Source organism: Hypanus sabinus, chromosome 25 (genome assembly GCF_030144855.1).
Source record: "Hypanus sabinus isolate sHypSab1 chromosome 25, sHypSab1.hap1, whole genome shotgun sequence".
Taxonomy (NCBI): domain Eukaryota; kingdom Metazoa; phylum Chordata; class Chondrichthyes; order Myliobatiformes; family Dasyatidae; genus Hypanus; species Hypanus sabinus.
Window position 1 is genome coordinate 3,072,656 of NC_082730.1, and position 25,086 is coordinate 3,097,741.

The 25,086-nt window shown below is 44.7% G+C and overlaps 1 protein-coding gene across 1 annotated transcript in view; it reads right to left on the reverse strand.

Annotated features, from left to right (window-relative positions):
• The window catches only part of LOC132380939 (T-lymphocyte surface antigen Ly-9-like), a 59,369-nt gene that overhangs the window by 14,561 nt on the left and 19,722 nt on the right, over positions 1-25,086 (reverse strand). The window contains exons 2-3 of the mRNA XM_059949919.1: positions 9,749-10,069; positions 5,636-5,938 (exon numbers count right to left, since the gene is read on the reverse strand). Coding sequence (XP_059805902.1) covers positions 5,636-5,938; positions 9,749-10,069 — 624 coding nt within the window. The remainder of the gene's footprint in view (positions 1-5,635; positions 5,939-9,748; positions 10,070-25,086) is intronic.

Here is a 25,086-nt window from a genome sequence, read left to right on the forward strand (position 1 = left end):
AATGTGGCTGCATATTGATAGGGTGTTAAAGAAGAACACTGGCTTAGTCAAGGTAATGAGATCAAAAGTTAGGAAGTTATACTGCATCCTTAAAACCTCCAGCTTAGAGATCTGCAGTATTGCTTTCTGTTCCAGCCATTTCATTGTAGGAAGTATGTGAAGGCTTTGGAGAGGGTGCAGACATTTAACATCCAAGTGCCTGGATTAGAGGGCGTATGCTATAAGGAAATTCTGGACACGGAGGTCAAGGATAGATCTGACACAAGTTTATAAATTTTGAAGGACACAGATAAAGTAGATAACCCTCCAGGGTTATTGGACAAATATTGGACAAACTTAGGTTATTTCCTCTGGAGTGGCAGAAGCTGAGGGAAGATCTGATAGAGGTTTATCAGATTATGTGAGGCATAGACAGACAGACAGTATCTATTTTCCCAGGTTTGGAATGTTTAAAACCAGAGTTCACACATTTAAGATGAGAGGGGCTAAGTTGAAAGGAGATGTGAGGCAAGTATTTTTACACTGAGGCTGGGAGGTGGGTGGTGGGTGCCAGGAACATGACGCCCGTGATGGTCGTGGTGGAGATGTTTAGATAGGCACATGAACATGAGGGAAATTGAAGGGTACGGACAATATGTAAGCAGAAGGAACTAGTTTAGTTGGGCATTTGGTTACTAATTTAATTCGTTCGGCATAACATAATGGGACAAAGTGCCTGTCCCTGCGCTGTACTGTTCGCTGTTCTAAGATGTCTTAGATGACGAAGTCAGAACAGGAAGGGAGCAGTTACTCTATTGGGGTATTCTATAGGCCCCTTGGTAGCAGCAGAGATCCCGAGGAGCAGATTGGGAGGCAGATTTTGGAAAGATGCAAAAATAACAGGGTTGTTATCATGGGTGATTTTAACTTCCCTAATATTGATTGGCATCTGATTAGTTCCAAGGGTTTAGATGGGGCAGAGTTTGTTAAGTGTGTCCAGGACGGATTCCTGTCACAGTATGTTGACAGGCCGACTAGGGGTAATGCCTGACTCAGTAACGAACCAGGTCAGGTCACAGATCTCCAAGTGGGTGAGCATCTGGGGGACAGTGATCACCGCTCCCTGGCCTTTAGCACTATCATGGAAAAGGTAGAATCAGAGAGGACAGGAAAATTTTTAATTGGGGAAGGGCAAATTATGAGGCTAGAAGGCTAGAACTTGCGGGTGTGAATTGGGATGATGTTTTTGCAGGGAAATGTACTCTGGACATGTGGTTGATGTTTAAGGATCTCTTGCAGGATGTTAGGGATAAATTTGTCCCAGTGAGGAAGATAAAGAATGGTAGGGTGAAGGAACCATGGGTGACAGGGGAAGTGGAAAATCTAGTCAGGTGGAAGAAGGCAGCACACATGAGGTTTAGGTAACAAGGATCAGATGGGTCTATTGAGGTAGCAAGAAAGGAGCTGAAGAAGGGGCTGAGAAGAGCAAGAAGGGAGCACGAGAAAGTCTGGGCGAGTAGGGCAAGGGAAAACCCCAAGGTATTCTTCAATTATGTGAAGAATAAAAGGATGACAGGAGTGGAGGTAGGACCGATTAGAGATAAAGGTGGGAAAATGTGCCTGGAGGCTGTGGAAGTGAGCGAGGTCCTCAATGAATACTTCTCTTCATTCTTCACCAACAAGAGGGAACTTGATAACGGTGAGGACAATGTGAGTGAGGTTGATGTTCTGGAGCACGTTGAGATTAAAGGAGAGGAGGAGTTGGAGTTGTTAAAATACATTAGGACGGATAAGTCCCTGGGGCCTGACTGAATATTCCCCAGGCTGCTCCACGAGGCGAGGGAACAGATTGCTGAGCATCTGGCTAGGATCTTTATGTCCTCGTTGTCCACGGGAATGGTACCGGAGGATTGGAGGGAGGCAAATGTTGTCCCCTTTTTCAAAAAAGGTAGTAGGGATAGTCTGGGTAATTATAGACCAGCAAGCCTTACACCTGTGGTGGGAAAGCTGTTGGAAAAGATTCTTGGAGATAGGATCTATGGGCATTTAGAGAATCATGGTCTGATCAGGGACAGTCAGCATGGCTTTGCGAAGGGCAGATCGTGTCTAACAAGCCTGATAAGAGTTCTTTGAGGAGGTGACCAGGCATATAGATGATGGTAGTGCAGTGGAAGTGATCTACATGGATTTTAGTAAGGCATTTGACAAAGTTCCACACGATAGGCTTATTCAGAACGTCAGAAGGCATGGGATCTGGGGAAGTTTGGCCAGGTGGATTCAGAATTGGCTTGCTTGCAGAAGGCAGAGGGTTGTGGTGGAGGGTATAAATTCAGATTGGAGTGTTGTGACTAGTGGTGTCCCGCAAGGATCTGTTCTGGGACCTCTACTTTTCATGATTTTTACTAACGACCTGGATGTGCGGGTAGAAGGGTGGGTTGGCAAGTTTGCAGACGACACAAAGGTCGGTGGTGTTGTAGATAGTGTAGAGGATTGTCGAAGATTGCAGAGAGACATTGATAGGATGCAGAAGTGGGCTGAGTAGTGGCAGATAGAGTTCAACCAGAATAAGTGTGAGGTGGTACACTTTGGAAGGACAAACTCCAAGGCAGAGTACAAAGTAAATGGTAGGATACTTGATCGTATGGAGGAGCAGAGGGATCTGGAGGTATATGTCCACAGATCCCTGAAAGTTGCCTCACAGGTAGATAGGGTAGTTAAGAAAGCTTATGGGGTGTTAGCTTTCATAAGTCGAGGGATAGAGTTTAAGAGTTGTGATGTAATGTTGCAGCTCTATAAAACTCTAGTTCGGCCACACTTGGAGTACTGTGTCCAGTCTGGTCGCCTCACTACAGGAAGGACGTGGAAGCATTGGAAAGGGTACAGAGGAGATTTACCAGGATACTGCCTGGTTTAGATATTATGGATTATGATCAGAGGTTAAGGGAGCTAGGGCTTTACTCTTTGGAGAGGAGGAGGATGAGAGGAGACATGATAGAGGTGTACAAGATATTAAGAGGAATAGATAGAGTGGATAGCCAGCGCTTCTTCCCCAGGCACCACTGCTCAGTACAAGAGGACATTGCTTTAAGGTAAGAAAAGGAAAGTTCAAGGGCGATATTAGAGGAAGATTTCTTTTTTACTCAGAGAGTGGTTGGTGCGTGGAATGCACTGCCTGAGCCAGTGCTGGACGGAGATACACTAGTGAAGTTTAAGAGACTAATAGACAGGTGTATGGAGGAATTTAAGGTGTGGGGGGGGGTTATATGGGAGGCAGGGTTTGACGGTCGGCACAACATTGTGGGCCAAAGGGCCTGTAATGTGCTGCACTATTCTGTGTTCTAAGGCAACAAAGTAACAGAAGGCCAGGAGCAACTGGTTGAGGCTGGTGGGCATGATGAATGGACAAGGGCTGTGGAGGAGAGCTGTGATAAAATAAGACTACAAGTGAAGAATTGGGAACCAGTGTCAGGTGTTTCCTGTTAGCTGGGAGGAGAAAGGAAGGTGCAGGCTTGCCACCTCTCACACATGCCCATTACAGTGAGTCCGCTTTCCAATCACCTCTCACACACACCCATTTCCGTCAGTCCCCTTTGCAATCACCTCTTACACTCCCATTACCGTCAGTCCCCTTTCCAATCCTCTCACACACACACATTACCGTCAATCCCCTTTCCAAACCTCTCACACACCCCCATTACCGTCAATCCCCTTTCCAAACCTCTCACCCACACTCATTAACATCAATCCCCTTTCCAATCCTTTCACACACACCCATTACCGTCAGTCCCCTTTCCAATCACCTCCCACTCACTCCGATTACCGTCAGTCCCCTTTCCTATCACCTCTCTCACACACACATTACCGTCAGTCCCCAATCCAATCCCCTCTCGCACACCCATTACCATTAGTCCCCTTTCCAAACCTATCACACACACCCATTACTGTCAGTCCCCTTTCCCAGTATTTCCGACACAACCACGTTTTGGTCTCATTGTTGGATTTCACCAGGCTGGAATGATGGCAAGGCATCTGGGCTCTTGATTCTTCTGCAATGGCAGCTCTCTTTCATCTCCATCGATTATGGCAATTATCTCATCCTCTGGGGAAATTTCAGCTCCACCACTGGTACACAGTGGCCACTGTGTGTACCTGTCAGTGTCACTGCAGATAATCAGACAGTATACTCCAACCAACACTACCAAACTCTCCCTCTCTATTTCAAGAATGAATATCTTGGACACGGACAATCAGTCAGTGGGGTTCAGTAAAGAGTGGAATGACCAGGATCTGCCGTCACCCATGAATTAGGGATGTTTCAGGAACTGGTGAAACCCGGGCCCCTTTGCAGTGTCTCACTCACTGTACACTTCCAGTCGCAATCTCGCTTTAGAATCGGGGAGAGGGTGGGAACAGGCAGGAATGTGTGCTGACATAAAGGTCCGACCAACCATGATTTATGTGAGTGGGAAGTAGCCTCAAGTTGGGTTAAAGGCGTCTAACTGTTCCTTGGACAGAAATGTAGGTGGGAGTGTTGGCACATTTGTAGATGAGATAGATTGGTGGTGTTGTGGATGGTGCAGAGGAGTGCCAATAGATGTAATTGGACATGGATCACATGCAGACATGGGTGGGGAAACGTGGCTGCATGTTGATTGAATGGTAAAGAAGGGACTTTATGTGCTTGCCCTCATCAGTCGAGACACTGAGTTCAAAACTCAGGAAGTTATGTTGCATCTTTAAAAACTCTGAATGGGCTGCATCTGGAGTATTGGAATCATTTACACACATGAACGTGGAGAGAATAAAGGCATATGGAGCATGAACAGTCAGAAGGGATTAGCTTAACTGGGTTCTATTAGCAAAGAATTTGGCAGCACATCATGAGCTGAGGATCTGTTCTCATGATGTGCCATTCCCCACGTTCTGACGTTCTCCTCCCTCCAATGGGAACCCGTTAAACCTGGGGTGGAGGGGATTTCTCAGCCCGAGAATGCTGAATGAGATTATTGTGAATGCTATGTTACTGTTAGAGTGAGTCAGGAACCATATTGCTGTGTGCGAGTATGCCGTTGTGTCCGTATACTCTGTCACTCACTGGGACACTATATTCAGTGTAATGAATACACAGGGTCTCACTCAGCACAGCACAGCATGAAGGCTGAGGAATAAACACTTTGCTGAGCTCAGACCTCAGTCTGGGGAATAAAGAAGCAGTGTCCTGGGAAACAGACAGAACAACAGAGATCACTGAACATGACAGACCAGGACTTTGAACTGGGGTTACAGAAATCCCTGTGTAACTGCCCCACAGGTATAGACTGTTCGGCCATCCACCAGTCCCACCCACTCCTTTGGCCCATCTCCCATTCCTCCGTTCCCCATCTGCTCACTTCCTCCAGCCTCGGACAGACCAGGTTCCCCGTTGACAGTTCGATGGTTTACAGTCTCTGGTCCAGTCTCCGAGGATGTGGTGAGTGTGTCCTTCAGCCTCACAGTGACTCAGCCACACTACACTGGGATCATGAGCCCAGCTGTGGACATGGGCAGTCAGTGGGGTTCAGAAAATAAGGAAACACACATGATCTGTCTTAACGCATTAATTAGGGGTGTTTCAGGAACTGATGAAAACCGGGCCCCTCCGTAACGTCTCACTCACCGAACACCTCCAGTCGCATTCCCTTCTGAGTCTGTGCTCCTGAACTTGCTGTAACAGTCACCTCATAATCTTTAGCGTCCTCTCTCCGTAGATCACTGATTTCCAGACTGAAGTTCCCGGGATGAAGAGTTATCCGTCGCTTGTACTCCTCAGGACCAAAGTAGAAAATGGTGCTATTTGCATATTCTGTTATTCTGGTTCCAACTGATCTCCACACCAAATGAGAAATGTCCAGCCCGGATGTGATCCCAGCAGGTAAGGAGACCCTCTGTCCCAAAGCTCCTTTCACAGTCCCCACTGGGTCTGAGGAGACAAGAGGAGGCAGTCAGCAGGTGACTCAGTGACTGGAGCAGGAATCGGAGTGAGGTGAGTGTAGTATTTCGAACAAGGTCACAGTTTCTGAATTAGGAACTATAACTTCAAATGGAGATGAACATCTCCAAGGGTCAGGAATCTATGGAATTTTCTCCCCCAGAGAGCTGAGGAGGCTGAGTCAGTGTATGCAAGGCTGAGATAGAGTTTTGATCTGGAAAGGAGTTGGGGGGGGGGGGAACAGGCAGGAAGGTGGAGCTGAGATCAAGGTCAGACCAACCCTAGTTTTACTGACTGGGAAGTAGGCTTCGGGGGGGCAGAAGCCCTCAAACTGATCCTGGGACAGAAATACAGATGTGAGGGTTAGCATGTTTGTAGATGAGATAAGGATTGCTGGTGTTGTGGATAGTGAAGAGGAGAGCCAATAGATGAAATTGGACATGGATCAGATGCAGACATGGGTGGGGAAATGTGGCTGCATGTTGATCAGGTGGTAAAGAAGGAACTTTACATTCTTGCCCTCTTCAGTCGAAACACTGAGTTCAAAACGCAGGAAGTTATGTTGCATCTTTAAAAACTCTGAAAGGGCTGCATCTGGAGTATTGCAATCATTTCCAGCCACCCCGTTAAAGGAAGAACATGGAGGCTTTGCAGAGGGAACAGACATTTACCATTAGGTGCCTGGATTGCAGGGCATGTGTGGGAAGAAAAATTTGGACAAATTTGGGTAGTTTCCTCTTAGTGTTGGAGGTGATACAAGCTTTTGACATTTTTAAGGACACAGATGAAGTAGACAGCCAGTATTTTTCCCAGGGATGGCATGATAGCGTAGTGGTTAGCACAACGCTTTACAGTGCCAGTGAACCAGATTGAATTCCTGCTGCCCATAAGGAATTCGTACATTCTCCCCGTGACCACATGGGATTCCTCTTCGTGCTCTGGTTTCCTCTCACAGTCCATTGACATTCTGATTGATAGGTTAATTGGTCATTATAAATTGTCCTGTGATTGGGCTGGGATTAAACTGGGGGATCGCTGGGCAGCACAGCTCAAAGGCCCTGAAAGGGTTATTCCTGCTGTATCTCGATAAAATTAAAAAAATCAAATAAAATGTGTCTAATACCAGAGAATGTGCATTTACAGTGACAGGTGTAAATTAAAAGGAGATATGCGGGACAAGATTTTCTTTAGACAGAGAGTGGTGGGTGACTGAAATGGGCTGCTGGGAGTGGTGGAAGAGGCAAAGGCCAGGGAGATTTTTGAGGGGCTGTCACATACACACATGAATTTGTCGAAAATAAAGGCATATGGAGCACGAACAGTCAGAAGGGATTAGCTTAACTGGGTTCTATTAGCAAAGAATTTGGCAGCACATCATGAGCTGAGGATCTGTTCTCATGATGTGCCATTCCCCACGTTCTGACGTTCTCCTCCCTCCAATGGGAACCCGTTAAACCTGGGGTGGAGGGGATTTCTCAGCCGGACATTGCTGTGTGAGATTATTGTGAATGTTATATTACTGTTGGAGTGAGTCAGGAGCCATATTGCCGTGTGTGAGTGTGCTGTTGTGTCCGTGTACTGTGTCACTCACTGGGACACTATATTCAGTGTAATGAATACACAGGGTCTCACTCAGCACAGCACAGCATGAAGGCTGAGGAATAAACACTGTGCTGAGCTCAGACCTCAGTCTGGGGAATAAAGAAGCAGTGTCCTGGGAAACAGGACAACAGAGATCGCTGAACATGACAGACCAGGCCTTTGAACTGGGGTTACAGAAAGTCCTGTGTAACTGACCCACTGGTATAGACTGTTCAGCCATCCACCAGTCCCTCCTACTCCTTCGGCCCATCTCCTGTTCTCCCCTTCCCCATCTGATCATCTCCTCTGGCCACGGACACACAAAGTTCCCCATTGAGATCGAGGTCAGACCAACCCTGGTTTCAATGAGTGGGGAGCATGCTGCAGGGGGGCAAAAGCCCTCAAACTGATCGTTGGACAGAATACAGATGGGAGGGTTAGCATGTTTGTAAATGAGACAAAGATTACCGGTGTTGTGGATGGTGAACAGGAGTGCCAGTAGATGCAATTGGACATGGATCAGATGCAGACATGGTGGGGACATATGACTGCATGTTGCTTGGGTGGTAAAGAAGGGACTTTACATGTTTGTCCTTATCAGTCAAGACACTGCGTTCAAAAGTCAGTAAGTTTTGCTCCATCTTTAAAAACTCTGATTAGGCTGCATTTGGAGTACTGCATTCATTTCCAGCTAACCCGTTAAAGGAAGAACGTGGAAGCTTTGCAGAGGGAACAGACATTTACCATCAGGATGCCCGGATTACAGAGCATGTGTGGGAAGAAAAGTTTGGACACATTTGGGTTGTTTCCTCTGAGTGTCGGAGTTTGACAGTAAACCTGATACGAGTTTATAACATTTTTAAGGACACAGATGAAGTAGACAGCCAGGGATGGCATGATAGCGTAGTGGTTAGCACAACGCTTTACAGTGCCAGTGAACCAGATTGAATTCCCGCTGCCCGTAAGGAGTTTGTACATTCTCCCCGTGACCACATGGGATTCCTCTTCATGCTCTGGTTTCCTCTCACAGTCCAAAGACGTTCTGGTTGATAGTTAATTGGTCGTTATAAATTGTCCTGTGATTGGGCTGGGATTAAACTGGGGGATCGCTGGGCAGCACAGCTCAAAGCCCTCAAAGGTTTATTCCTGCTGTATCTCGATAAAATTAAAAAAATCAAATAAAATGTGTCTAATACCAGAGATTGTGCATTTACAGTGACAGGTGTAAATTCAAAGGAGATATGCGGGACAAGTTTTTCTTTACACAGAGAGTGGTGGGTGACTGAAATGGGCTGCCGGGAGTGGTGGAAGAGGCAAAGGCCAGGGAGATTTTTGAGGGGCTGTCACATACACACATGAATTTATCGAAAATAAAGGTATATGGAGCACGAACAGTCAGAAGGGATTAGCTTAACTGGGTTCCATTAGCAATGAGTTTGGCAGCACATCACGAGCTGAGGATCTGTTCCATGATGTTCCATTCCCCACGTTCTGACGTTCTCCTCACTCCAATGGGAACCCGTTAAACCTGGGTTGGAGGGGATTTCTCAGCCGGACGTTGCTGAGTGAGATTATTGTGAATGTTATATTACTGTTAGAGTGAGTCAGGAGCCATATTGCCGTGTGTGAGTGTGCTGTTGTGTCCATGTACTGTGTCACTCACTGGGACACTATATTCAGTGTAATGAATACACAGGGTCTCACTCAGCACAGCACAGCATGAAGGCTGAGGAATAAACAGCTTGCTGAGCTCAGATCTGAGGCTAGGTAATTAACAAGCAGTGTCTTGGCAAAATGGGATCCCTGAACATGACAGACCAGGCCTTTGACCTGGGAATACAGTGGGATCCCTGAACATGACAGACCAGGCCTTTGACCTGGGAATACAGTGGGATCCAGGCATCAGTCCCTCCCACCAGATCAGCCTATCTCCCGTTCCCCCTTCCCAATCTGCTCAATCCCTCCAGCCTCGGAGGCAAAAGGCTCCCCATTGACAGTTTGATGCTTCAGCTCTGTGTCCAGTCTGCAGGATGTAGTGAGTGTGTCCTCCAGCCTCACACTGACTCAGCCACACTGCATTGGGACCGTGAGCCCAGCTCTGGACATTGGCAGTCTGTGGGGTTCAGTAAAGAGGGAAAATGCAGGACCTGCTCTCACCCATTGATTGGGGGTGTTTCAGAAACTGATGAAACCCGGGCCCCTCCGTAAGGTCTTACTCACCATCAACCTGCAGTCGCTTTACTCTCTGAGTCTGTGCTCCTGAACGTGCTGTAACGGTCAGCTCATAATCACCAGCATCCTGTTTCTGTAGATCACGGATTTCCAGGCTGAAGTCCCCGGGATGAAAAGTTATCCTTTGCTTGTATTCCTCAGGTCCGTAATAGTCAATGTTCTTGTCTGAATATGTCACTAGCTTCTTTCTGGGTGATAACAGTCTCCACACAACCTCAGCAATGTCTGGTCCAGCCGGGATCTCAGCAGGTAAGGAGACCGAGCCTCCCTGAGCTCCGTTCACAGATGTAGGGGAAGCACCAGTCCCAGCTGAGGAGAGAAGAGGAGACAGTCAGCAGGTGAACTCAGTGACTGGAGTGTGAAAGAACCGGGAGGGTCACAGTTACAGGAGCAGGCCATCGGCCCTTCAGCTAGCATCTGACTCTGAGAGTGTCCCAGCACACAGTGGTGGTGGGGGGGGAACAGAGTGAATACTCTCTACACCTGCCCCGAAGGAAGGAAGCTGCAGCCTGCAGCCAGATATCGATGGTCATGACAGTGGGACACAGACATGGCAAATGGGATCCAGTCCGGAGAAAGGGTGGTTATGAAGTTTAGAGAGAGTGAACACAATGAGGGAATGCAGGAACCACTGTCTACAGTGTCCCTTCACCCACTCCCAGTGCACAGGTCATATACAGAATGGAGCTTGTCCACACTGTCCTTCTGCAGAGGTCGACAGGTTCCTTTCAGCTGACCCTGACAACTGTGAATCCAACAGGGACGTTGTTGGATTAGTGTCTAAATCTGTTCCTTTTTATTGAGCTTCTCCTTGAGCTTTCAGCTTTATGTTCAAATAATCACCTCTTTGCGGACTTTTGGTAACTTGCAGTATGTTTGGTACTGTATTAGCGTTCTGTAGTTTCTCGTCTGCAGAACTGAATCGTGATTCAAGTAGTACTCTGCTCTTTCTGTCTGCCAGTATCTGCTCACAGGTTTCTGATGGAAAACCCATCCGAGGAGTTTGTGGTCATGTTACTTTGCAACACACAAAATGTTAGAGGAACTCAGCAAGTCAGGCAGCCTCGACAGAAATGAATAATGGGAAATGAACCTGGTCAGGTGTCAGATCTCTCAGTGGGAGAGCATTTTGGAGATAGTGATCATAATTCTGTCTTCTTTACAATAGCATTGGAGAGAGATAGGAACATACAAGTTAGAAAACCATTTAATTGGAGTAAGGGGAATTTTGAGGCTATCAGGCAGGAAATTGAAGGCTTAAATTGGAAACAGATGTTCTCAGGGAAAAGTACGGAAGAAATGTGGCAAATATTCAGGGGATATTTGTTTAGCTCTGTATAGGTATGTTCCAATGAGACAGGAAGTTATGTTAGGGTACAGGAACCGTGGTGTACAAAGGCTGTAATAAATCTAGTCAAGAAGAAAAGAAAAGCTTACAAAAGGTTCAGAGAGCTAGGTAATGTTAGAGATCTAGAAGATTATAAGGCTACTAGGAAGGAGCTTAAGAAGGAAATTAGGAGAACCAGAAGGGGCCATGAGAAGGCCTTGGCAGGCAGAATTAAGGAAAACCCCAAGGCATTCTCCAAGTATGTAAAGAGTAAGAGGATCAGATGTGAAAGAATCGGACCTATCAAGCGTGACAGTGGGAAGTGTATATGGAACCGGAGGAAATAGCAGAGGTACTTAATACTTTGCTTCAGTATTCACGATGGAAAAGGATCTTGGTGATTGTAGTGAACACTTGCAGCAGACTGAAAAGCTTGAGCATGTAGATATTAAGAAAGAGGATTTGCTGGAGCTTTTGGAAAGCATCAAGTTGGATAAGTTGATGGGTCCAGACAAAATGTACCCCAGGCTACTGTGGGAGGCGAGGGAGAAGATTGCTGAGCCTCCGGCGATGATCTTTGCATCATCAATGGGGACGGGAAAGGTTCCAGAGGATTGGAGGGTTGCGGATGTTGTTCTTTTATTCAAGAAAGGGAGTAGAGATAGCCCAAGAAATTATAGACCAAGGAGTCTTACCTCAGCGGTTGGTAAGTCGATGGACATTGATAGGATGCAAAACTGGGCTGAGAAGCGACAGATGGAGTTCAACCCAGATAAGTGTAAAGTGGTTCATTTTAGTAGGTCAAATATGATGGTAGAATATAGTATTAATGGTAAGACTCTTGGCATTGTGGAGGATCAGAGGGATCTTGGGGTCCAAGTCCATATGATGCTCAAAGCAGCTGCGCAGCTTGACTCTGTGGTTAAGAAGTCGTATGGTGTATTGGCCTTCACCAATCATGGAATTGAATTTAGGAGCTGAGAGGCAATGTTGCAGCTATATAGGACCCTGGTTAAACCCTACTTGGAGTACTGTGCTTAGTTTTGGTCGCCTCACTACTGGAAGGATTTGGAACCCGTAGAAAGGGTGCACAGGAGACTTACAAGGATGTTGCCTGGATTGGGGAGCATGCCTTATGAGAATAGGTTGAGTGAACTCGGCCTTTTCCCCTTGGAGCGAAGGATGACGAGAGGTGACCTGATAGAGGTGTACAAGATGATGAGAGGTATTGATCATGTGGATAGTCAGAGGCCTTTTCCCAGGGCTGAAATGGTTGCCACAAGAGGACACAGGTTTAAGCTGCTGGGGAGTAGGTACAGAGGAGATGTCAGGGGTAAGTTTTTTACTCAGAGAGTGGTGAGTGTGTGGAATGGGCTGTCAGCAACAGTGGTGGAGGCGGATACGATAGGGTCTTTTAAGAGACTTTTAGATAGGCACATGGAGCTCAGTAAAATAGAGGGCTATAGGTAAGCCTAGTAATTTCTAAGGTAGGGATATTTTCGGCACAATTTTTTGGGCCGAAGGGCCTGTATTGTGCTGTAGGTTTTCTATGTTTTTATAAAAAGTGAACATTTTGAGCCACTCTTCATCTTGGAAATGAAGGAGAAACATGTGTGAATAAAAAGGTTGGGGGAGGGGATGGAGAAATAGCCTGAAGATGATAGATGAAGTCAGGTGGGTGGGGAAAGGAAAAGGGCAGGCGAAGAAGGAATCTCATAGGAGAGGACAGAGGATAATGGGAGAAATGGTATAGGGGGGGTATTTCAGTTCTGAAGGGATATCATTGTGTTCTGGAGCTGTGCCCTCTGGTCAAATAGTCTCCCTGCCATCCGGAACATTCTTTCCTTGTCCATCTATCTGGGTCTTTCAATATTCAATAGGCTTCAATGAGATTCCACCACCTCGCACCCACACATCATTCTCAAAACGTCTAGGCCCAGAGCCATCAAACATTAACCCTTCAATCTACTTGGACCCTTAGCTTCAGGTGGAGCAGAGGCCATCAACGACCTCCCATCTCCATCATCCTCCATTCTGAGGCAGTTTCTCGAGGGTGGACCAACAATGTCCACATCATCTAATTTTGGTCTCGACCTCTCCTCCACGTGTTAACATAATCAAGCGTCCAAAGAAAGATGACGTAAGAAACAATGAAAACTACAGAGGTATATCCTTAATGTTGGTGGTCAGGAAGGTACTAAAAAGAATTTTTCTGCTACACCTTCAGCAAGCTGTTAGCACAATATTAAGGGTCCAGCAAGCAGGCTTCAGGAAAGATCACTCCTGTACAGACCAGATGGCTCCCTTAAGAATAATGATTCCAATTGAATGGAATACTTCTCTCGATATTAACTTTGACAAAACCTTCGCTACTTAGACAGAAACACCAATGGAAACCAATGAAACTGGAATACTGCAGAAATTTGTCAATATTTTTAGGAACTCCTACATGTCATGCAAAGTCATACATGTAGGAAAACTGGCAGAAAGCTTCAATGTCCACACTGGGCTGAAGCTGGGATGTTTGTGTTCTTTCTTGTTCCTGTTGGCAATAAGCAGGATTGTGAAACAGACAAGTGAGAAATGAATTGGATCCACTGGAGTATGTGGCAACTTGATGATTGAGGGTTCGCAGATAACATCACCCTACTGTCTCAATCTAACCAACAGATAAAAGAGAGATCAGCACTCTTGACCGCTAACTCCACCATGCTGGGTCAAAGACCAAACATAGATAAAATGGAAGAGATGAAGATAAACTGCACCAGCAATGGACCCATGGTGATGGGAGGTAACACCCTGGAAGAATGCTTTAATTCCCAAGATAATTCTCACAATCTTCTCTGGACCCTCTCAATGCCAGCACATCTTTTATTCGATCAGGGGACCAAAACTCCTCACAGTACAGCAAGTGTGGTCTGACCAGTGATTTCCAAAGCCTCAGCTTTGCATGCTTGATTTTATTTTCTGGTTCTTAAAAAATGATTGCAAACGTTGCATTTGTCTTCCTTACCAGCAACTGAAACTGCAAATTAAACATCCGATTTCATCTTCTCCCTCACAAACTACAGGGCATGTACTATCAAATTGGAATCAAAATTGGGTTTCATATCACCAGAATATGTCGTGCAATTAGTTAACTCAGCGGCAGCAGCACAATGCGATACACGATAATAGAGAAAAAAAACCTGAAATATATACAAAAAAGGATTAAGCTAAATAAGTAGTGCAAAAAAAACCAAATAAATAGTGAGGTAGTGTTCATGGACTCAGTGTCTACTCAGAAATCTGACCGCAGAGGGGAAGCAGCTGTTCCTGAATGGTTGAAGGTGTGCCTTTAGGCTTCTGTACCTCCTTCCTCATAGTACAGTGAGAACAGGGCATGTCCTAGGTCAGGGGTCAGCAACCTTTACCACTGAAAGAGCCACTTGGACCTGTTTCCCACAGAAAAGAAAACACTGGGAGCCGCAAAACCTGTTTGACATTTAAAATGAAATAACACTGCATACAACGTTTTGTTTTGCCTTTATGCTATGTATAAACAAACTATAATGTTTTGCATTTATGAAATTGATGAACTCCTGCAGAGAAAACGAAATTACATTTCTGCATGCAACAAAAACATTTTGAACTCCGAAAAAAAGACGTTGGGTTGAAGGTTACTTTTAAGTAAAATACTCAACGTCTATTTGAGTCCTTCTTGTATTTATGAAAAACGCCAAACTTAAATTTGCCGCCAGCAGCAAACCTGAAAAATAAAAGGACTATTTCACTGAACAATGAAAACATATGAATATACAAAATAATAGGCAATTAAAATATTTATCATACTTGTTCAGGTTGACTCACACCTGACAATGCAGTCGTATTCAGTAGGGATGGATCGATGCTTAGGGGAGTGACCGGGAAGGATAATGTGTTTTTTTCCTCTCTGAACTCAGAGAAGCGTTTCCCAAACGATGTTTGCATTGCGATGATTGCAGAATGTAAATACTCCGAATTTATCATGTCGTGACCTTGTTTGAACTCTCTCAAATTGGGGAAGTGAGACAATGTGCCTTTCTGTAAATCTCTGGCAAGCAACGTCAACTTGCGCTCGAATGCCAAAACATCCTCCAACATGTGCAGGGCTGTACGTCCTTTCCCCTGAAGAGCTGTGTTCAGCGTGTTCAGGTGCGCTGTCATGTCTACCATGAAGTGTAGCTTTTCCAGCCACTCTGGCTGTTCCAGCTCAGGAAAGGTGAGCCCTTTGCTGCCCAGGAAAGTTTTCACTTCTTCCAGACACGCGACAAAGCGTTTCAGCACCTCCCCTCTGGACAGCCAGCGATAAAAACACGTTGTAGCGGTTGCTACACGCAGTCAGTAAACTGCAGTCAAAGATAGCTTTATTCGAACTAAACAGCCTTGCTTTTAAGCCTCCCTCAACCCGCCCCCCATGGGCGCGGATGCTGCAAAAGACACGTACTCACAAACCCCCGTAGGCTATCTCCCTTAGCCTGAACGCTGGCTAATTGTGAGCCGGTTTGGATGTGTCAGGAAATGGGTCGCCACAACGTCTTATTTAGATTGTACAAGATCACCATAATCTTCAAATTTAGATTTACATTTCAAAAACTAACAAACTAACATAAAATACATTTTAATTAAATACTGACCATGTAGCGGTGTGCTACACGCAGCGCTAAAATTACGACACGGAGTCGGTAACTGCAGTCGAAGGAAAAAACTTTATTCGGAATCTTCAGCCTCACTTTTAAGCCTCCCTCAACCTGCCCCCCATGGCGCAGAGGCTCCAAAGCTCTGTGCTCGCAAACCCCCGTAGGCTATCTAATTGTGAGTCGGTTCGGATGTGCCAGGAAAAGGGTCGCCACAACCAATTATTTCCCAAAGCAACAGGGAGCCGCAGCACAGACGTAAAAGAGCCACATGTGGCTCCGGAGCCGCGGGTTGCCGACCCCCGTCCTAGGTAATGGGGACATTTCAAAATGGACACCAACTTTTGGATGCATTGCTCCTTTAAGATCTTCTGGATAATATGGAGGCTAGTGCACACAATGGAGCTAACTAAATTTACAACTCCCTGCAGCTTACTTCGATACTGTCTGGTACAGGTGTCCTCCACTTTTAAAACATTCGCTTTACGACACTTCACTGTTACCAAAGACCTACATTAGTTACCTGTTTTCGCTAACAGAAGGTGTCTTGACTGTTACGAAAAAAGGCAGCATGCGCCCCGAGCAGCCAAGCTCCTCCCTCGGAACTGCATTCTAGCCGCCATTGCTTAAACACGTTCCTATGAGCATCTATGCTTTACGTCAATTTATTTTGTGCATCCATTAGCAAGATGAGTTCTAAGGTATCAGAAAAGCCCAAAAGAGCTCGTAAGAGTGTTCCACTTAGAGTAAAACTAGACATAATTAAGCATTTCGATCGTGGTGAATGAAGAAAGGACGTAGTGAGTTTGGCTAAGGAGCCTGGGTTCACGGAAGTTGACGAAGATGATGTTGAAGAGGTTTTGGCATCCGATGACTAAGAACTGACAGATGAAGAGCAGATGTAATTGCGAGAGGAAAGGATAACAATCGAAACCGAACTCAGTAGCGAACGGCCCAAAATTGCAGTCGTCCAGGAACTGAACGTGAAGCAACTGCATGAGATTTTCACTGCGTTTGACAACTCTGCAATGATTGCAAAAAGTATGACTTTAATTTTGAAAGGGTACGTAGATTTAGGGCAGGTTTGCAGGATGTTTTGAGTGCTTACAAAGAACTGTATGAAAGAAAAATGCACGAGGCTAAGCAGTCAAGCATACTGTCGTTCTTCAAGCCTTCCACATCAGCCGATGAACCTCGACCTTTGACATCAAGGCAGGCAGACATAGAAGTTGTAGTGACCTGCCTGCCCTGATGGAAACAGACAATGATAAGATGCCACCCCAGTCTCCCACCACCCCAACCTCCGATGGCTCAACCTAACACACCATCATCAGTGTGCTCACTGTCTTCCCGATTCCGGTAAGTGAAACTACACTGCACATACTTTATTTCTACTTTATATAGGCTGTGTATTTTTATGTGTTAATTGGTATGATTTGGCAGCTTCATAGCTTAAAGGTTACTGGAGTGAGTGCTTCTGCCAAGAGCGCTTGTGCCTAGTGCTTCTGCCAAGAAAGAGATTTTCACTACGGTGGATAATGCTGCAATGATTACAGAAATGTACAGTAATTCTACTTTATATAGGCTGTGTATTTATCATATCATTCCTGCTTTTCCTATATGTTACTGTTATTTTAGATTTTATATGTTATTTGGCATGATTTGTTAGGTTATTTTTTGGGTCTGCGAATGCTCACAAATTTTGCCCATATAAATACATGGTAGTTGCTTCTTCACTTTCTGACATTCTGGCTTACAAACCGTTTCATAGGAACACTCTACCTTCAGATAGCGGGGGAAACCAGTAGCTCTCCCCACCCCCATACCAGTCAGTGATGCGGCCAGTTAGAATGCTCTCCAGAGTACACCTGCAGAAATTTGTGAGTGTTTTAGGTGACAAACCAAATTTCCTCAAACTCCTCATGAAATTTTGCCACTGTCTTGCCTTCTTTACAACTGCATTGATATGCTGGTACCAGGTTAGATCCTCAGAGATATTGACACCCAGTAACTTGAAATTGCTCATCCTTTCCCCTTCAGATTCATCTCTAAGGGCTGATGTGTGTTTCTTTGTCTGATCCTTCCACAATCAGTTCTTTCATCTTACTGACATCGAGTGCAAGGTTGTTGCACTCAACTAGCTGGTAAATCTCATTCTTGTATGCCCTGTCATCCTCATCTGAGATTCTGCCAACAATGGTTGTATCATCAGCAAATTTATAGATGGCATTTGAGCTGTGCTAGCCACAGTCATGGGTGTAGAGAGAGCACAACAGTGGACTGGGCACACATCCCTGAGGTGCGCCAGCGTTGACTGTCAGCAAGGTGACGACGTAATTTCCAATCCGCACAGACAGTGGTCTTCTGGCGAGGAAGCAGAAATCCGAGTTGCAGAGGGAGGTACGGAGGCCCACGCTCAGGAGCTATTTGATCAGAACTGCAACTATGAAGATCCCTGCTGCAGCTGGTTAAATGCTGAGCTGTACTCAATAAACAGCATCCTGAGAAGGGTACTTGTACTTTCCAGAAGATCCAGGACCACCTGGTGAGCCAATGAGATAATCTCCACTGTAGACCAGTTGTGGCAACAAGCAAATTGCAGTGGGTCCAGATTCTTGCAGAGGCAGGCATAGATTCTGGCCATAACCAGCCCTTCAAAGCACTGCAGATGTGAGTGAGTGCTACTGGATGATAGTCATTAAGGCAGTTCACATTGCTCTTTTTGGGACTGGACTGCCCCTTTGAAGCAGGTGGGAACTTCTGACTGTAGCAATGAGAGATTGAAAGTGTCTTTGAACACACCTGCCAGTTGGTTGGCACAAGTTTTCAGAATCCTGTCATGTACCCTATCAGGGCCTGTCTACTTGTGATGGTTCAAACTCTTGAAAGAAAGCCTGACATCAGCCTCCAAGGCAGGGATCACAACTTCACTAGGTGATGCGGGGATCTTCGTAGCTGTAGTTTTTACTAGGATGTTACCAGGGCCAGAGTGCTCGCGTTATAATGAAAGACAAAACAACCAGATTTTTTTTAGCCCACTGGAGAAGAAGAGCCTGAAGGATGACATTATAGATATTTATCTATTTGAAAGCCCACAAGATCAATTAGTTTACAGTGCAGATCAAAGCTGGTGGGTACAATGTCGTAAGCATCACGGAAACATGGCTGAGAGGATCAGAGGTGGGAGCAGAACATCTCAGGATATGCATCTCATTGAAAAGCCAGGAATATGGGCGGGGGGGGGGGGGTAGACCTGTTAAAATTCTATTTAAATCAATAGTAAGAAACAACATAGGATCAGAGGATGTAGAATCCTTATGGTCAGAGTTGAGGAACTGCAAAGGTAAAAACCGAACGGAAGTTGTGTACAAGCCTCTGAGTAGTAGCCTGGATGTGGTATATAAAATACATCAGGACATAAGGCAGCACTATGGCGATCACGGGAGACAGAGGAAACCAAATTTAGCCATGACATTAATGCCCTAATTCTGCTTTGAAATAGTATGGATAAGTCACGAAGAACACAGGATGAATAATCACATTCTTTTTCCCCAGGGTAGGGGAGTAAAAATCTAGAGGGCAGAGGTTTAAGGTGAAAGGAGCGTTATTCAGAGGCAGGTTTTTCACACCATGAGTGATGGATATATGGAACAGACTGTCAGAGAAAGCAGAAGGGGTGTGTACAGTTACAACATTTAAAACCATTTGGACAGGTACACAGATAGAAAAGGATCAGAGGGATAGGACGAGCTCAGGGAGGAAGCAGACTTAAAGTGGACAAGTTGGGCTGTAGAGCTGTTTCCATGCAGTAAAGCTCCATGACTCTTTAGGCCAGTGTTTGCCCCCGTGAGAAAGCACTCATAAGCAGTCCCGTCCAACACCCACACTGAGTGGTGACTTCTACCTCCCGGCAGTTTGCTGGTTAGGCTGCCTCAGCTGGATTCAGGGAGACCCCCAGATAAAGGAGATGGCCGAAAAGGCCTCCGGGCACTTGCTCATTCACCGTCTATCAAAGAAGTCTCTGATCACATGCAGCATGTCGTCAGTATAAGCTGAAAGGACCACCTCCACACTCGGCCTATGTAGGAGAGTGTAGAGGAGTTTCATTCTGGGTCTCCCTGTGCTATCTTTATTAACAAAAATAATAGTTACTTGTCTAAGGAGTACTTTTACACAATGTAGGTCAAAGTGCTCTACAACGGGGTAAACTGCAAACATGAATATAACATAAAATTGAAATTAAGTAAAAATAAACATGAAGATAAAAGACAAGAAGATGTTAGTTAAAAGCAAGGTTAAATAAATAGGTTTTGAGCTGACATCTAAGAGTGTCAACTGAGTCTGTATCCCTTGTTGTTTTAGGTGTTAAATTCTACAGCTTTGGAGCGCAGTTCAAAATATAGAAGATAAAGTAGGTTTATGAAGTTTAATGCATTAAGTTCAAAGTAAATTTATTATCAAAGTATATATATGTCACCATATACTATCTTGCAAGCATGCTCAATAAATCCATAATAGAATAATAACCATAATAGAATCAATGAAAGGCCGCACCAACTTGGGCATTCAAGCAAAAGTCATCAAACTATGAAAATACAAAAATGAATCAGTAATAATAATAAACAATAAATATCAAGAACATGCAACAAAAAATCCTTGAAAGTGAGTTTATTGGTTGTGGGAACACTTCAACGATGGGACGGTGTAGCAAGGCAGACATTCTGCTTGGACAGAAGCCTGGACTGCCTCCTGCCAAGACCTTGAATTCATGCCAGGAGCAAACAAATGAGGAGAACCTCAAATGACTAGTCTCCCTCCACACTCGCTGTCTAAATATCTGGAATTGAGGCTGAATTGTGACTGGACCTTGAGGAGCAGCCCTTGTAAAGAAGCAAATGGGGCTGTAACCTCTCACTCTCCACATCGGTACGAGGAACAGACATTTGAAAGTTGCAAAGATTACCCACAGCTGATGAGTCACAACATCAGCTGCAGAGTTCTACGGAGGACCAGCGGAGAACATTCTGCCTGGTTACATCATCCTCTGGTATAGAAGGTCAATTGTGTAGGATCGAAAGAATCTGCAGAGGACTGTAGACACAGCCAACTCCATCACAGACACAACCTTCCCCATCATCTAGAACAGACAATGGGAACTATCATTAAGGACACTCACCATCTGAAACACGACCTCTTTGAGTTACTACCTGAACACACGATCTTTGTTTCAGGAACAGTTTCTTCCCCTCCACCATTAGATTTCTGAACCATTCATGAACCTTGTAACAATACCTTGCTATTCCTCTTTTACACAGTTTATTATTTGTAATTTAGTGTAATTGTTGTTTCAAGGCAGCAGTACACACCTTGCACAATGCTACTATCACTAAACAATAGATTTCACAAAATTTGCCAGTGATAATAAACCTGATTGGTGGCGGATGGTTGTACGAGCAGCTGATGTGTATCACAAGTTGTACTTTTGTGACCACTGACTCCAGGCAGACAAGCTCTGATGAGTATTGACAGTGGCTGGGTTCACCAAACTTGTAAAGACACTGCGCAGCAGAAAGCAATGGCAAACCACCTCAGTAGAAAAATTTACCAAGAAAAATCATGTTCTTTGACTATGAGTGCCACGCCCATGATATGAGTTGGAACATAATGAATGACACATGTGCCTACTCCCATCACCCTGCACCCTCCATACCTCTACCATGCATATACCTATACAAATTTCTCTTAAATGTTGAAAATGAGCCTGCATTCACCACTTGTGCTAGCAGCTCATTCCACACTCTCACAAACCTCTGAATGAAGAAGTTTCCCCTCATGTTCCTCTTAAACTTTTCAACTTTTACCCTGAACACATGACTTCTGGTTGTAGTCCCTCCCAAACTCAGTGGAAAAAGACTGCTTACATTTACCCTTTCTATACTCTTGATAATTTTGTATAATTTTATCAAGTCCCTTCACAATCTTCTACATTCCTTAGAATAAAGCCCTAACCTATGCCAACTTTCCTTACAACTCAGGTCCTCCAGAACCAGCAACATTCTTGTAAATTTTCTCTGTAGTCTTTCAACCTTACTTACATCTTTGCTGCAGGAGGGTGACCAAAGCTGCACACAATAATCCACTTAACCTCACAAATGTCTTCTGCAACTTCAGCATAATATCTCATCTCCAGCACTCAATCCTTTTGATTTATGAAGGCCAATGTGCCAAAAGATTTCTTTACAACCCTATCTACCTGGCTGCCATTCTCAATGAATTATAGACCTGTATTCCCACATCCCTTTGTTCTACCACACTCCTCAGTGCCCGATGGATCACTGTGTAAGACCTACCCTGGCTGGTCCTCCCAAAGCACAATGCAATTATAAGGCATAGGAGTAGAATTTAGGCATTTGTCCTAACAAAATCTTCTCCGGCATTTCATCATGGCTGATCCAATTTTCCTCTCAGCCCCAATCTCCTGCCTTCTTCCCATATCCCTTCACACCCTGACTAATCAAGTATCTATCAACCGCTGCCTCAAATATATGCAAGACTTGGCCTCCACAGCTGCCTGTGGTAAAGAATTCTACAGATTCACCACTCTCCAACTAAAGAAATTCCTCCTCATCTCCATTCTAAAAGGACGCCTCTCTATTCTGTGGCTGTATCCTCAGACTCTCCCATCATAGGAAACATTCTCTTCATATCCATTCTATCAAGGCCTTTCACTATTTGATAGGTTTCAATGAGGTCACCCCTCATTCTTCTAAATTCCAGTGAATACAGGCTCAGACCCACCAAATGCTCCTTATATGACAAACCGTCCAATACCAGAATCATTTTCATAAACTACTTTTGAACACTCTCCAGTATCAGCACATCCTTTCTGAGATAAAGGGCCCAGAACTGCACTCAAAACTCCAGGTGAGACCTCACCAGTGCTTTATAAAGTCTCAACATTACATCCTTGCTTGTATATTCTAGTCCTCTTGAAATAAATGTTAACATCACATTTGCCTTCCTCACTACAGTCCAAACTTGCAAATTAACCTTTATGGAATCCTGCACAAGCATTCCCAAGTCCCTTTGCACCTCACTGTTCTATATTTTCTCTCCATTTAGAAAATAGTCAGCCCTTTCATTTCTTCCACCAAACTGCATGACCATGCACTTTCCAACACTGTATTCTATCTGCCACTTCTTTGCCCATTCTCCTGATCTTAGTCCTTCTGTAGCCTCTCTACTTCATCAAAACTAACTGCCCCTCCACTTGTTTTCATATCGTCTGCAAACTTTGCAAAAAAAAGCTATTAATTCCATCATCCAATTCATTGACATATAATTGAAAAAGAATCTGCAAAAACCCCATGGAATACCACTAGTCACTTACAGCTAAAAAGAAAAGACTCCCTTTATTCTCACTCTCTGCCTACTGTCAATCAGCCACTGCATGGTAGAATCTTTTCTGTATTACCATGGGCTCACAGCTTGTTAAGCAGCCTCATGTGTGGCACCTTGTCAAAGGCTTTCTGAAAATCCAATTACACAACATCAACTGATTCTCCTTTATCTATGCTGCTTGTTACTTCTTCAAAGAATTCCAACAGAATTGTCAGGCAAGATTTTCCCTTGAGAAAACAACGCTGATTACAGCCTACCTTATCATATGCTCATAATTTCATTTCCTCTACCTCTCTCCCTTCTTGAAGAGTGGAGCTACACTTGCAATGTTTCAGTCTTCAGGAACCATTCCAGAATCCAGTGATTCTTGAAAGCTCATAATTAATGCTTCCACTATTTCTTCAGTCACCACTTTCAGATCACTGGGATGTACACCATGTGGTTCAAGTGACTTATCTACCTTCAGACCATTCAGTTTCCCAAGAACATTCTCTCTCGTAATGGTAACTTCACCCAATTCATGCTCCCTGACACCTGGAACTTCCACCATACTGCTAGTGTCTTCAATAGTGAAGACTGATGCAAAATATTTATTCAGTTTGTCCACTATTTCCTTGTCCCCCATTTCTGCCTCTACAACATTGTTTTTCAGCGGACCGATATCCACTTTCACTTCTCTTTTGCACTTTTATGAAGCTGAAGAAACTTCTGGTATCCTCTTTATTACCTAGCTTATTTTCTTATTTCATCTTTACCTTCTTAATGACTTTTTTAGTTGTATTCTGTTGGTTTTTAAAAACTTCCCAATCCTCTAAGTTCCTACTAATCTTTACTCTATTATATGCCTTCTCTTTGGATTTTATGTTGGCTTTGACTTCCCTTGTCAACCACGATTGTATCATCTTGCCTTTGGAATAGTTTTTCCTCTTTGGGATGTACCTATCCTGTGCCTTCTAAACTGCTCCAGAAATTCCAGCTATTGCTGCTCTGCCAGTGTTCTTTTCCAATCAATTTGGACAATTCCTCTCTCATGCCTCTGTAATTCACTTTACTCCACTGTAAATCTGATATATCTGACTTTAGCTTCTCCTTCTCAAATTTCAGGGTGAATTCAATCACTTGCTCCAAATGGCTCTTATACCTTAAGCTCTCTCTTCCATTCTAATTCATTACACAACACCTCACACTTGTCTGCATTAAATTCCTTCTGCCATTTTTCAGCCCAGTTTTCCAGCTGGTCTAAATCCCACTGCAAACCATGATAGCCTTCCTTGCTGTCCATACACATCCAATCTTGATGTCATCCACTAATTTGCTGATCCAGGTTAGATACAACACTGAGTCTTGTCTTCTGCAAAAATTCTCTGATGACTCAGCCGTAGTTGGGTGTATAAAGGGGGGGATGGGAAGATGAATAGAAGGCCCTGATGGAGGACTCTGTCAAATGATGCAAGCTGAATGAACGTGGTGATGTACTTTAGGAAGACTAAGCCTGCATTCCTCCCTGTTACTATTGATAGTAAGGACCTACAAGTACTTGGCGGTGCCCCTGGATGACAGACCTGAGTGCAGCACCAACACAGAGGCTGTGAACACGAAGGGCCAGAGTCACCCCTACTTCCTGAGCAGGCCTCTCCTTCACGTGTTCCACCAGTCTGTTGTCATTAGTACAATCTTCAATGCAGTGATGCACTGGGGCAATGGCATCAACAGGGGTGATGCCAACAGGCTCAATAAACTGATTAGAAAGGCTGGCTCTGTAACAGGAGTCAAACTGGACACACTTAGGCAATAGACAATAGGTGCAGAAGTAGACCATTCGGCCCCTGGAGTCTGCACCGCCATTCTGAGATCATGGCTGATCATTCACTATCAATACCCAGTCCCTGCCTTGTCCCCATATCCCTTGATTCCCCTATCCATCAGATATCTATCTAGCTCCT